At 36.8% G+C, this 13943-nt stretch overlaps 2 protein-coding genes across 2 annotated transcripts; both read left to right on the top strand.

The window, feature by feature from the left end:
• The first annotated feature begins 2528 nt into the window (after positions 1–2528).
• LOC103719123 (uncharacterized) lies at positions 2529–10409 on the top strand. Its single transcript, XM_008808203.6, has 2 exons — positions 2529–3076; positions 10243–10409. Exons 1-2 carry the CDS (start codon positions 2668–2670, stop codon positions 10272–10274), a joined length of 441 nt encoding a protein of 146 aa, XP_008806425.3. The 5' UTR covers positions 2529–2667; the 3' UTR covers positions 10275–10409.
• Positions 10410–12292: 1883 nt separating this feature from the next.
• LOC103719121 (uncharacterized) lies at positions 12293–12799 on the top strand. The gene has a single exon (XM_088708621.2). It carries the CDS (start codon positions 12442–12444, stop codon positions 12652–12654), a length of 213 nt encoding a protein of 70 aa, XP_088564747.2. The 5' UTR covers positions 12293–12441; the 3' UTR covers positions 12655–12799.
• The last annotated feature ends 1144 nt before the right edge of the window (positions 12800–13943 follow it).

Below are 13943 nucleotides of genomic sequence, written 5' to 3'. Positions count from 1 at the left end.
CTAATGGCTGGAGCAAAGCATACTTTGCGTGGACTTCTTTTTTTTTTGGGTAAAAATGGCATATTATATAGCTCTTACGTGAGTACAGCCAACCAAGTCAAGAGATAGAACATGATACAAGACAAAAGAAAGGACTTCTGCCTTAGTCCAAAAAAAATTTCCAGAATGCCGAGCGACAAAGGAGGCAATCCAGTCTGCAGCTCAGTTTGCCTCCCGATACACGTGCACTATCTAAAATGGCTCCATCTCCCTGATCAATTTGTAGATCTCACACATCAGTGGGTGACCATCCCCAAAACAATCTACTCCCCGAATCCAATCAATCACCATGGAAGAGTCTCCCTCAAGGTGTATCCTGTTAGCTCCAAGAACCCTCCTCACATAGGAAATGCCCTCCTAAGCAGCCTGAAGCTCCACCTCAATAGTGGTCTGACCTCGTGTGCATCAACCCCCGCCCTTATCAACATGCCATGATGATCTCTGATCACAAAGCCTACTCCTCCATACTCTTCATCCGCCAACATGTCTCTATCAAAATTAACCTTAAAATGATCAAGGGTTGGGGGTACCCAAGCTGAGAGAGCAAACTTGGGCACCATAGTAGCGTGGACTTTAATAATAAGCTTTGCAATGAAATTTATGCCCGATTCTAGGGGGCTCTAGAAGTTCCTTTTTGATGTCTTTGTTAAGGTCATTTAAGAACATGGACTCTAAGATGAGGTAGCACCACTAGCCAATGAATCCATACCCTGTAAACATCAGCACAATGCTAAACATGATCATTGTTCGCATTATTAAACAAAATTACTAATAGGTTACAACTGATGATAGTTACGGCACTTCTAAACATATAGTTGACGTGTAGAATAATGTGCCAAGAATTATTTATTATTTTCTCTCTCTTCATCTCCTTGATGTGGTTGCACAGAGTGACCAGTGTCCTTTTCATATATAAATATTGGTTTTCTAACCCATCAAAGTCCCTAGTTTCTTTAGTCTCCAAGTAATTGGAATTAGCTACATAATTTATTAGATTATTGTTATATGGAATTCAACTTTATTAAATAAAAAATATGATAATACTTTAACTTATATGTAAATAGTTATTTAGACAAAATAAGGAAATGATATTAATATGTCTAAGATCATTTGATATTGCAAGGTGTAAATTTAAGCCACATGCTGCTAATACGGGGAAAAGATTGTTGGTGCCTTGATGTGAATTCATTTAGTTGTTTTTGGTCCCTGCTTACATAGTTTTTTTAAGTCTACTGAATTTATTTAGTTTATTAAAATTCATTTAGTTCATTTTATTTGATATCATCTATTTAATAAATAGATTATATAAATTAAATTAAATTATCTATTTAATAAATATATTAAATTTAGATATATTTTTATTGTACTTAATAAGTAAATTAGATTTAAATTGATAAATTTTTGCTCCAATCTACATCCAATACAATTCGCTCTGCTATGATTATATTTATATTTATATCTCACAAAAATATACAGAACCTCTGTTAAATAGTCTAATCTTTTTTTAATATATTTATATATATTTATCCACAAACCGAGAAATCTAATATCTTGGGGCTCGTTTGGTTCGCGGGAAGCATTTTCCTTCCTAGGAATATGATTCCTGGGAAACAAATTCCTAGGAAGAGGATGCCTAGGAAAGTACTTTTGGCATGTTTGGTTGACCATGGGAAAGTGACAAATTTCCAAGGTGCTTATGTTTGGTTGGCCATCTACTTTCCTAGGAAAGTTATATATAATTCCTATTATGCCCTTAATAAAAATTAAGTTTTTAATGCCTCTTTAATGCTTCTTTAATGCTGAAGGGACTTTTTGGAAAAAAGTAAAAATGGAGTGATTTCCGCCTCATGGGAAAGTAACTTTCCCATGTTTCTCATGGGAAAGACTTTCCCATGAAATGTGGGAATCACATTTCCATGGGAATACTACTTTCCCTTCTCTCTCCTTTGAAAACTCCAACCAAATAAGAGGCATCTCATTACTTTTCCGTTGACCATACTTTCCCCCCTTCTTTTTTCGCGAACCAAACGAGCCCTTGATGTAACATCAGAAACCGCGCGCATGCTTTCCTTCTGATCATTGCATCGCACTCTATGTTTCCATGCCAAGGACACTAATTGTACCACGTGTCAACAGTTCGTGGGTACATATAATATTAAAAATATAAATATAAATATAAATAATTAAATTATTGTTTTAATTGAAATTGATGAGCGCTATATAAAATTAAATAAAATTATAAATAGCATCTGACGCAGATTAGACCATTGTATATAAATATTTAACTTTTTATTCACATGAGAATAGTCTAATTTTATCTGATGATATAAAAAAATCGCCAACGCCGATCGGAAGCTTTCTTCTCAGAAATGGTAGCAGAAGAAGAGAGAGAGAGAGAGAGAGGAGGAAAAAAAAGAAGCAAGCGAAGATGAGAGGGTAGAGTTTCGGAGCCTATCCACTTCTCGTCTCGATCCGATCAAAATCCCCGTTTATCCAAACCAGTTATTATTATTTCCAAAACGACCATCTTTCCTTGTTTCTCCTGTCTCTCTCCCGCCGCTTCCTCTCTCCTCTTCGTCTTCCTCCTTTTCTTCTCTCCCTCGCAGGGTTAGGGTTAGGGTTCCCAATATGAGAGGCCAGGACCAGACTTCGAGGCTCTTCTACGAGCTCTGCGCCCTCCTCCTCACCATACTTCGCTCCCCCCACCTCGCCATTCCGCGCTCCGACGCCCCCCAGGCGGCGGCGCCACCGTCCCCGCGGCCCCCGCAGGCGGAGGTGGCGGCGAGATCCGGCGCCGCGAGGCGGTCTCAGGTCTCCCCGGTGGGCTTCGCCTCGCTCCTACTCGGGGCGTCGCTCGCGCTCATGCTATGCGGCTCGGTGACCTTCGTGATCGGGTTCATTCTAATGCCTTGGGTGATCGGGCTGATTGTGATGTTCTATGTCGTCTGGATCGTGTCGAATCTATCGGGGTTGGGGAGGGCGATCCTTTGCCCCGCTCCCCCTTCCCCTGCGGTTTCGTCCCCCAAGGAGATCACGGGTGAGATTTCGATGGCATCCGTTTTCGTTGTCTTGAAATTTTGGTAAAATTTTGGTTTTGCTGCTATTGATTTGATTGATATCTTCACGTTTTAATTTCCTGTTGATATCGATGATCTTGGTCTTACGTTAAGTTATATTGGAATGTAATCTTTATTTGAAGATCTGTAGGGTTTTTTTTTTAAATGATAGAGGTAATAATTATATCTAGATTGGCGCCCCGGGAGAGGGGGTTGGAAGATCTTTCTTTTCTGTTTTTGGTTCCTTTTCAGTGTTTTAGATATGTATAATCGCATCTCGATATAGTTCAGATATTTTTGAATGCGTTTCCAGGTTTCCTTGATAGTTCTCATTTCTTATAAATGGGTTGGAATTTTTTTTTTGTTTGATATATCTAATGAGTCCATTTGAGGGATCTTCATTTGGAACGATACACATGGTTTTTCCATGTATCATGAATTGCCTCCTGTTTTTGGAAATTGGTGGAGATGGATTTTTGTTTTTTTGATAATACATGAAAGGGTGTGCAGTATTGCAGTTGGTGAGAGCATGATGTCGCAGTCGTATAATCACATCTAAATAATGTTTCTCAATAATTGAGATTGGTTCAATTCAGTTATGCTCACCAAGTCCACTTCTTTTTTGTCCTCATTCATTGAATTATTGATATTTATAGGTTGTCCTTTTCTTGTTTCGCCAAGGTTTAAGAAACTGTTATCCTGTTGCAATGGATGTCCTAGATTACTGTTACTGACTGTTATAGTGGAAATCACAGCTGTTCTCACTCTTTTATTTGACATTTTTGGGAACAAAATAATAGCTATTATGATGACTGTTTTATCCATAATACCAGAAATATGAAAAAATAGGGTGAGTGATAGTTTATTGTTGATTTGCCATAGAGATTCAAATTATAAAATAAAATGTTATAGAATAACATATTTTTAAATTGCTATGGAGATTCAAACTATAAACATAAGATGAACAGTTGATTTGCCCTGGGGGTATTGCAGTACGTTAATAATAGCAAGTATAGCATTAATTAAACAACCATTGTTTTAAACCTTGTTCAACACATCTTTAAATTATTCACCTTTCAATGCTCCAGCTAAACTTGTCATGTAGGGTCCTGATCCATATGTAGCCTTTGTAGGCATCATCTTAATGAATGAACATTTTTTTGTATCTTTTCTATATGAGCTACGCATGATGGCTTTATTTGAAATGGTACATGTAGACAAACTCCTGTATTGTCCTGTTCATTTTGACTCCTTGAAATGTTCCAATGCTTGTGTTTTGGTATTTTCTGTATGTCTTAGCAAGCTGACATGCTTGGGCATGATAGACTAATTTGAAAAGATTGTGTTCAACAAATAGCCAAGATTGTCCTTGAAGCTCATGCTGATTGTCAGATTGAAGAAAAGTTTGCACTTCGATATGCAAAAGTTTATGGACCTGTTGTATGGTATAAGATCCTACTATCCTTGTTCTTGGAAACTTACGTTCCATTATCTAGGGGTAATACCATGCCACTTAGTGTGCCGAATGATGGATAAAAAGCTCTTCTGGAAATTTTCTGGATGTGTAAGGAAAACACACAAAACAAGTGTATCAGAGTAAAAGAAGTTATGTTACTTTTAATTTTTCAATGATATTAGATGATTAAGTATGATGTAAACAAAATTTAATTTGCAAGATGGTAGTGCCATGCTAGATAGCCTTTTAGTGCTATTGAACTATGGACATGAATGAAGACTTAATGTTAGTGTTAGTTGCATATGAAATTTGTTGTTCACCATTTAGAATTGAGAAAGACTTAATAGTTGAGTTGCTGGTTTATGACTTCTAATGTGATGATTAGTATATCTGGCCACTTGATTACCATAACAATAACCATCACTGTTCAGTCCTCTCCCATCTGTTTGTGGTTGGTTTAAAGATCGTTATCCATTGGGTATTCCTTTTTAAGGCCAGCTCTAATGTTATTTATGGTTACTTTATTGACAAAAAGAATTCTTTCAAGGCCATCATGAGTAAGTGGTAGTTATAGTCAGAGGTCTATAAGTTTCAATGTCAATCATTCAGTGGCATATAGGGTTTTTGATAAAAGGGTTCTATATGGTTTCTTCTTCTGTCCAAGCAATAGAATGGTCTAGCTAGGCACTTGTCATTATATAGGTGAGAAAACTTGATAGTAAGATAACGAGAGATCTTACATGGTGTGGGTTACAAGTACTATAACATGCTGGTCGCATGCTCTACTTTAACATTTGAATTTAGTGAAGTAACCTAATTGAGGGATTCAAAAAGGATATCGTTCATGTTATTTGTGGCAATTGGTCAAATCTCTGATAATATAAACTCTGGCAGTTTATAGTGCTTCTCCTACTTTTTGATAAACCACTTGAAAGAAATTATGAGTTACCATTGTTATGTTATTATCTGATTACAAGTGGTGGTGGCATGACCACCGTTTGGAGTTTTGTTATAACCTACTATTCTAGGTGAGATTGGCTAGTGAATTATCAAAAGGGGTGTAGCATTATAAATATCTCTTTGAAATTATTGTATTGCATTAATAACTTAATAATGCTATAAATTGAGGGATTATGTGTAGGCAAGTAAGCATGTGTATAAAACTGACCTCAAACTTTTTGAAAACTCAATTTTGTTTGTAAAGAAAGGAAACATTTCAATGAGTAATTATAAATTCCCTTTATGTGCAAATGTACCAACTCAGTCTTATGTCTCATTGTTTGATTAAATGTTCTCAAATGTAGTGGGAACAAAAACAATCTCAATTCTTAGTTGTTGTTGAATAAAGAGTAGGTCCTAGTGCTGGATAGAATTTGTTGTTCTATTACATGCAGACAAAGCAGGTGTACTTAGAAGCAGGGTCGGCGGAACCAATATCGGGCACCGTACCGGTTGTCCGACAGGACGAGTTGATATAAGCCTGCATTGTGCCGTGCTTTGGCCCGTATCGACACAGTAGAAGAGGCAGGAGAGAGGGAGAACGAGAGAGGAAAAGAAAGAGAGAAGAGGGAGGCTAGCGGAGAGCCAACAAAGGGCTTCCGGAGCTCCCTCCTCCGCGCGGCAGCTCCCCGGCCTCTGCCGGCCGGCCGCGGAGTCCAGCCTCGACCTTCCTCTCTCTTTCTTCCTCTCTCTCTCCCTCCCTCCCCTGCTCTCTCTCTTCCTCTTTTTTCTTCATCTTCTTTCCCTCCGGCGCCGGTCTTGTTTTCATTGCTAGAACCATCCCGGTCTGTGGCCGGTACGGCTCAGGACACTCCGAACTGGGAGGTTCAGGACAGTTCCGCCAACCTTGTTCGGAAGGCTCCTTGCATCCAAGATTCAATGTACTTCATGCTTGATATGTATGCCTTCCATTTTTAAGCTCATGATAAGAAACAAAACAAGGATTGAGGGGTGCTGTATATAAGCAATGTTTAGCTGTCTCACAGTGATATAGGCTACGCGATGGGTGGGTTCAGTATAATGAGAGAGACCATTTGGATGACTTAAGGGAGTATTTTCTTATTGTGATAAGGAGTTAAGTAAAGGACACTTGAAAGTTGGCAACCATTCAGCATGAGAAGTTGCGCCTTATCACAAAATGATCTGATTTAGGGATTACATTTGGAAATTATGCATATCTGAGTAAGGGGCTTATCAGTGTTTTGTCACTCATGGACAATGTTGGGTCTTCATTGTCTCATCTTTTATACCTTCTTTTGAACATTGTCGTGAGCTAAGTTTGTGCAACACAGGCCAGTCTTCGGTTTCTGTTAACATGTCTTGATTGTCCCAGGAATTGACTGATAATGTGAGTTAGATCTCACACTGCATATTGTCTGGAAATTATGCATATCTGATCAAAGGAAGACGGAATTTTAGATTTTTGTGTTTTGTTACTGGTAGATGATGCTGGGTCTTTATGTTTTCACCTTCTTAACCTTCTTTTCAGCATTGTTGTGAGACAAGTATGTGCAACTTCAAAGCCAGCCTTTGGTTTCTGCTAACGTGTCCTCAATTGTCATAGGTATTGCTTGATAATGAGTGGCATTTCCCTCACTCTGCATTGACAGCCAAAAACAAAATCAATTTTCAAAGATCTTATAGCTTTCACTTAAGTTTAAATAATGTACAGGAGTATTTTGTGTCATCTCTAAGAGGTGGTTGAATCTTTTCTCTAAGATTTTTGGTTGTTTGCATAGCTCCAATTCCAGGCCACCATAAATCCTTCATTTATACTTTTTTTTTTATAAGTCACATGATGAATCACATGTTCTTGTATCAAATTATGAATGGGCAAATTTGACTTAGAAGTTAGAAATGAGTTCCTTGTGGGGACTTGGATATTTTAATGTTGAAAATGTAGCAGTTGATGATTTTTTCTTTAGTTGTATTGTTGTGTAAAATCTCTTTTTGTGCAGGGAAGTTGTATTGCACTCCCAATTTGGATCACATTAACCTTTTATTACATATAATTAGGTAAATTGAAGTGCCTGAGTGCCATCATCAGAAATGTATTTTCTGTGTATGTGTTATTTGATTCTATAGTTCTGATTTCTTTGCAAATTCTGTACATTAGTTTCCTGGTAATTCCAGATTTTTTAGTCAGAAGTTTTTTTCTAGATTTTACACTGATTGGATAAGGGGATTAAAATCTTGGGAATTTTCAACAACTTGTACTAGTAATTTATGATTTTTTGCATTCTTATCAATCTTTTTGTAACTCCTCTTGTTTTTGTTGTTTTGCCTATTCATTGTAATGTAACATTTTTCGTGTTAAACTAAAACCTGTTCATTCTTTTTTTTCTCTAATCTTTTGTTCTAATGGCTTATTATTGACTAATACTGATTTGATGTCAAAACACTTGGGCTAATCTCAGTAGCTCTCTTCCTTTGTTTCATCTTGGTTTTATATAATTTGGGGTTAATGCTTTTGCGGATTCAAATATGAATACAAATGGGGTTCAGCATACAATACATAAGGCGGACAGGGATCATCTATGTTCCTTTCTGAAGAGCTGGAGATGAATGACCTTGATGATCTGGAATATATAAAAGAGATTTGGAGTAGGTTTTAGATCATGTGTTGGGAATAATTTGGTCTTTCACTTTGATTTGAGATTTTAGTTGAAGTCAATAAATGCTTGGGCTTTTGTTCCACGCATTTGGTAGTAATTATTGGTTAGTAGTGGTTATTGGCTTGCCACAGGTTATTTTAGTTGCAAGAAAGGCAATTATTTTACAAAGTTTTTCTTACTTGGGAGTGTATTCTAGATGTCTTAAATAGAGGAATAGCACCTTTTATTCCTTGGGTCTAAAGTGCAATCCCACTGCACAATACAACAATGAGCTAAGATATTGTTTACATATCTACAAATATGATGATCATAATTGTTGGTATGTAACTATAATTTCACTTTATGGACTCGGCGTTTTTTGCACGTACTTTAATTTGATCAAGTTTATGTGTGGCTCCAATCAAGTAGGAGGAAGAGTCAAGATGACTAATAATTTTGATAAACTGCATGGTTTAGCAAGCTCCTTGGTGGATAGAAGGAATTAGCTCATATTTTGAGCATAGTTTTAATGACCTTATTTAGTCAATGATGATTGAGTCCAAAAGGAGGAATCAGAGCACTTAAGCTGACCTTGATGTGAGTTTTGAAGCTTTTCTTCCTTCTATGAGTACATGTTAGTATAAGTTTGCTCAATTTAGGTTCCCTATCTTGTTGATTTAAATTTCCTAGGAAAAAAAACTAGAGGAGAAAAGGGCCTTGGTGGACAGCTCTGTTCTCATCAAGGAGAGAGTAAACTTTTTGGGATCACATATGGATAGAAGGAATTAGCTCATATTTTGAGCATAATTTTAATGACCTTATTTAGTCAATGATGTTGAGTCCAAAAGGAGGAATCAGAGCACTTAAGCTGACCTTGATGTGAGTTTTGAAGCTTTTCTTCCTTCTATGAGTACATGTTAGTATAAGTTTGCTCAATTTAGGTTCCCTATCTTGTTGATTTAAATTTTCTAGGAAAAAAAACTAGAGGAGAAAAGGGCCTTGGTGGACAGCTCTGTTCTCATCAAGGAGAGAGTAAACTTTTTGGGATCATATAGGTGGTTGGGATCACACATGAGAGCAGTGATAGTTTTATGAAGCATTTAGATCCAATTGATGAAATTAGTTTTTATTCTATTTTATTTTAGAAATTTTTGCATATCAGTCCCTAATTTTTCATATTGGCATGCTAATCTGTCTTTTCCATATTTATGTTTAGTCCCTAACATCTTGTAAATTATTGCTTATACATCCGTCAGGTTAAAAAGATGAGAATGTAATGTTCTACTTTCTCTTAATGGTTTTGGTCTAATATCTTCTGGACATTTTTGCTCTCAGTTTTCAAACTTCACTGACCTCTTAACCCATGCCCTTCGATTGTTGGTCTCCTAGCGGCTAAGTCTTAAGTAAGAAGAGGGTGAACTGAGCGAGAAAAGACCAAGTTCCAAGCTTCATTCGCTGTAAAGACAAGGGCATTTTGTCTTTCTACAACCATGGTTAACCTTAATAGGTTGAATCAACCAAAACTAATGAGAGGACCGATTTGTACAAACATAGAACTATATAAGGATATTCATATAAATATAAAAAAGATAGCGATTAATATGCAAATATGAAAGATTTCAAGGACTAATTCGTAAAAAAATCCTTGATTTTATCATATTTTAGTTGTTTCCCCTACCACATTGGACATTGAAGTTGAGTACATCTCTAGATTCAGCTGTATTTTGTTGGACTGCTCTTGGTAAAATAGCTGAGCTTTTTGGTAGGATTAAAGAGGTCAAGTGGATAGCTGCAATTTCTTCGCATTATGATAGAAGAGGTTTTAGCAGTGAGTGATTGTGTTTTTGTAAGTAGTCAATATATGGAAGTGAGGGGGATGACTCGAGATGTAAATTCTAGTCGATCGTCATGGGCATTTCACATCTGTTACAATGGTTGTTATTCATATATTCTTACATGTCTCTGCTTTTTATCTGAAAAGATTATTGAACAAGTTGCATGCATGCTGGTAAATATTTTAATTTTATGCAGGTGTGTTTTTAGGCAGGTGTACTTTCAACCGGAAAACCTTTCTGACTTGGTGTATAATTTTTTGCAGGCCAACTCTTTTCTAAACTTCCAATTATTTAGATGTGAAAGTTGCAACTGATGTAAGTAGGCCTACCACGGAGGTCCATAGTATCAAAACTTTTTTGCAGGCCAGGATTTCACTTGATCCATCTCAGCTGATCCTGGTTTATACCATCCCTAAATCTGCTGCTTTTTTTTAAAAAAAATTTAGTCATACCTTGTACCTGTTATCAGTCCTTATATGTGTTCAAAGACCATCACCTTCTGTTCAGCAGTTGCTTTGTAGAGATGCAATATATTTTGCTACAAGGGATTTTAGAAATCCTGATCTTTACCTGTTATGGTCTGGTGCCTTATTTTTCTTCATCGCCCAGCCAACGGCCTTTTCCTCTTCTCATGTTTAGAGGAAGGCTGCTTAGGAGTGTGAAATTTCATGCCCTCCTTATGTTTTAGCTAATATAATGTCTGATAAATTTGGCCACAGTATCCAAATGGGAAGACTGGAACAACTATGTTGAGTAAATTCGTGAAAGTTCATGTTTTTATTGCGGGACTGAGTTGATTGCTCGATTTTGGGCAATCCATCAAAAAGTGCTGCTCGGCCTGTGCAATATACCCAGCTGGAATGGTTACGTATCGTTACAAGGGACTGTTAATTGGCCTATAAAGAATTTATGAAATTTTTTTCTAAGTTTCTGATGTACCTTTTTCTTATTAGTAATAATTTATCTCATGGATATCAAACTTGAAAACAATAGACTGATATTTAGTGTTTGGTACCAGAAAGTTGTGTACTTAAAAGAGGCTTGTGAGCATTTAGTGCAAAATTCATAACTTGCGTAATGCAGCTATATTAATTACTGTTGTGTATAACTGATTCCATAATCCTTGTAATAAAAAAGCTGGATTCCAAAAAAAAAACAGTTTTTTAGTAAATAGGTGAATAAGCTTGGCATTGTGATATTTAGGATTCTCAAAAATTGTTTAGACCTGATCCAGATGCATGCTAACAATTTACAACTGTTTCACTAGAGCGCTGTTTAAGATTGAGATGGAGGGGATTTCTACTCTATTGATCTTTTTTTCCCACTTCTGTAGATTTGAACTCATTTTCTACTCTATTCATCTCTTTTTCCCACTTCTGTAGATTTGAACTCATTTTCATAAGATCAGAGGGGATTTCTCCTCTATTTGATCTGATCGTTCGCTTTGCTTTTGTTTCAACAAATTTTACTTTTTTGTTCCTCCAAGCTCTGCCGATCATATTGTAGATTTACATTGCAATGATGGATTTGAAGGAAAATAACAAGTTTCTGGATGCTGGGCTTCTATTTCTGGCGACCATTGTCTCTGTGCTGAGATTGGCATAAGGTGTGCTATGTGGATTAGTTTGTTTTACTTTTTTTTGTTTGCTATATTGTGCTTTTTTCTATAATCTGGTGTTATAGTTCTTCAACCATATATTAGGCTACATATGCTTAATATGCTTGTTTGTGTTAAACAATTTATGTAAACAGTTTTGTGTATATAGTTTATATGTAAACAATTTCTATGTTAAATAGGTTAACTGTTTTAGTGGTTAACCATGTTTTATGCAAAAGCCTATATGTTAAAGAGGTTATCCAGGTATCATTATTATCTATTGGATCTGACCTAATATGACCTATCTATTAAATAGGTTAAGCAGGTCAGGTCAGGATGCCTGCCTAATAAATATGATAGACTCAGCTATCAAATTCTGACCAATTTAATAAATAGGCTAGGTTTAGGTTTAGAATTTTTTTGATCTGGTCCGCATCTTACCCTATCCATATACAATCTGACCAACATGATTGCCGCCCCTAAATGGATGTTGCTTAATGTGTGTAGAATCACCTAGAGAGAGTGAAGTAAGGAATCTATAACCCCAGATGTATCTGTACTTTATGAGATCATGGGAAGGATTATCTAGACCTTCTGCATCTCTTCCATGTTCACATGCGGAGCTAAAAGCAGTTCCTTAGAGCTCATCAAACTATCAAAGTATAAAAGTGAAGTGTGACCATTGCCTCAAAAGCTACCCTTCACATTATTTCTATTGTTTCCCCCTTGGCTTTCTTATCCCTTAAGCATAGCAGGCATTCCTTCCCTCTCCAAATCCTTGTCACAACCACCTATATATCCCACCTCACCAATGAAAAAATAATCTTCTTCCCCTTCAAGCTTAGAGAGAGAGAGAGAGAGAGAGATGTCTACGGATTGGGGGCCAGTGATCGTTGCGGTGATCCTCTTCATCCTTCTTTCTCCAGGCCTCCTGTTCCAGCTGCCGGCAAGGGCAAGGGTGGTAGAGTTTGGGAATATGAGCACCAGTGGGATCTCAATTCTGGTTCATAGCATTCTATTCTTTTGTCTGCTAACCATCCTGGTCATTGCGATTGGTATACATATGCATGCTGCTTGATCCAAGATGGGCAAGAGTTCACCACCGTCTTGGTCCAGATTTTTTTTTTTTTTTTTGGTTCTCGTGTTTACGATGGTTTATAGAGCATTTGGTGTTTTAATTAAAGTTAAGGCTTCCATTTTAAAATGCATTTACTTGCATTCACAAGTTTCTAGTAGTCTGTCATTGTAGTTGAAGAATTGTTGAACACTTGATGCCAAATACCTCATCAAATTCTTATTTGTTGTCAACAGGATTTGAGAGTGGACTCAAAATACCCCCTCCAAGTTTAAGAAATGCTATGTCTCCTTTTAACTATGGGCTCTTAATAATTTTCTAATGTTGCAATGCAAAATTATTTAGCATATGGATCGAAAGCTAAGTTTAACAACTACCAAACTATTTGAGATGTATTGTATCTATTTTCACAGGTTAGATCTGTAAAAATTCATGACATTGCAGTTTCTTGTGCCGCTTAAGCAAATGGAACTTAGTAGTGTTATAGAGAACTCTTGCGAATGCCTACCAAAACCGGCTCATCAACGGCAGGAATAGCAAACAAAAATTTAAGCAGCATTGTAACATGTAGATGATTTAGAATGGTTCGATTACTTTAATCAGATTGACATCAGTTAATATTGTTAACTTTATGCTATTAAATCGACTAGCACAAGACTTCGTCACAAGTTTGGTGTTTGGAGCAAGCCGACTAAATTAAAGTTCTGAATTTTGGGAAAAAATAAATAATATGAGAAATTGGCCGAAAGATTGCAAAGGATTTAGATAGGAATGCAGGTGAGTATCGTTGGGACTCTATTCCTTGGGCATGGTTGGAGAGAGAGGCTATACCTCTCTTATAAAAGAAGGGGGTTTTCTTGGACATCTAATAAAATAGGAATGATGCAGGCCCTATGCAAGGATGATGCGCACAAATAGGGACAATATCGGAGCCGATCTAGCTCATAAGTTATATGGACTAGAAGATACTATAGCATGAGCCTATTGGGCTAGCCATGGTTGGTCCTAGTGTTTGTTATTAGATTCATGATACTTATAAATGGATTTGGAATATTAGCTTGGCGATGATACTAAGGGTTAAATAGAGGAAGTATGTGAGAACTCGTACGGTATGCATTTAATCCCACAATGGCTATACAATAGGTAGATCCTAGATATTTATATAGGGATAAGGAACCCAAATAATACCATTTAGCTAGTCTTTTCAGGTGATGTCCTATGTTGTTGCAAATGACATTGGGCTGATTGATTTAGGTTATAAAGATCCAAAATATAACTAGTATAATAACAGA

The sequence above is a fragment of the Phoenix dactylifera genome, chromosome 12 (assembly GCF_051530095.1).
Source record: "Phoenix dactylifera cultivar Ajwa chromosome 12, Ajwa_hap1_PhDact_Kaust_v1.1, whole genome shotgun sequence".
Classification (NCBI taxonomy): Eukaryota; Viridiplantae; Streptophyta; class Magnoliopsida; order Arecales; family Arecaceae; genus Phoenix; species Phoenix dactylifera.
Note: the sequence above shows the minus strand (reverse complement) of the source record. Positions and strands in the feature narration are given on the sequence as shown.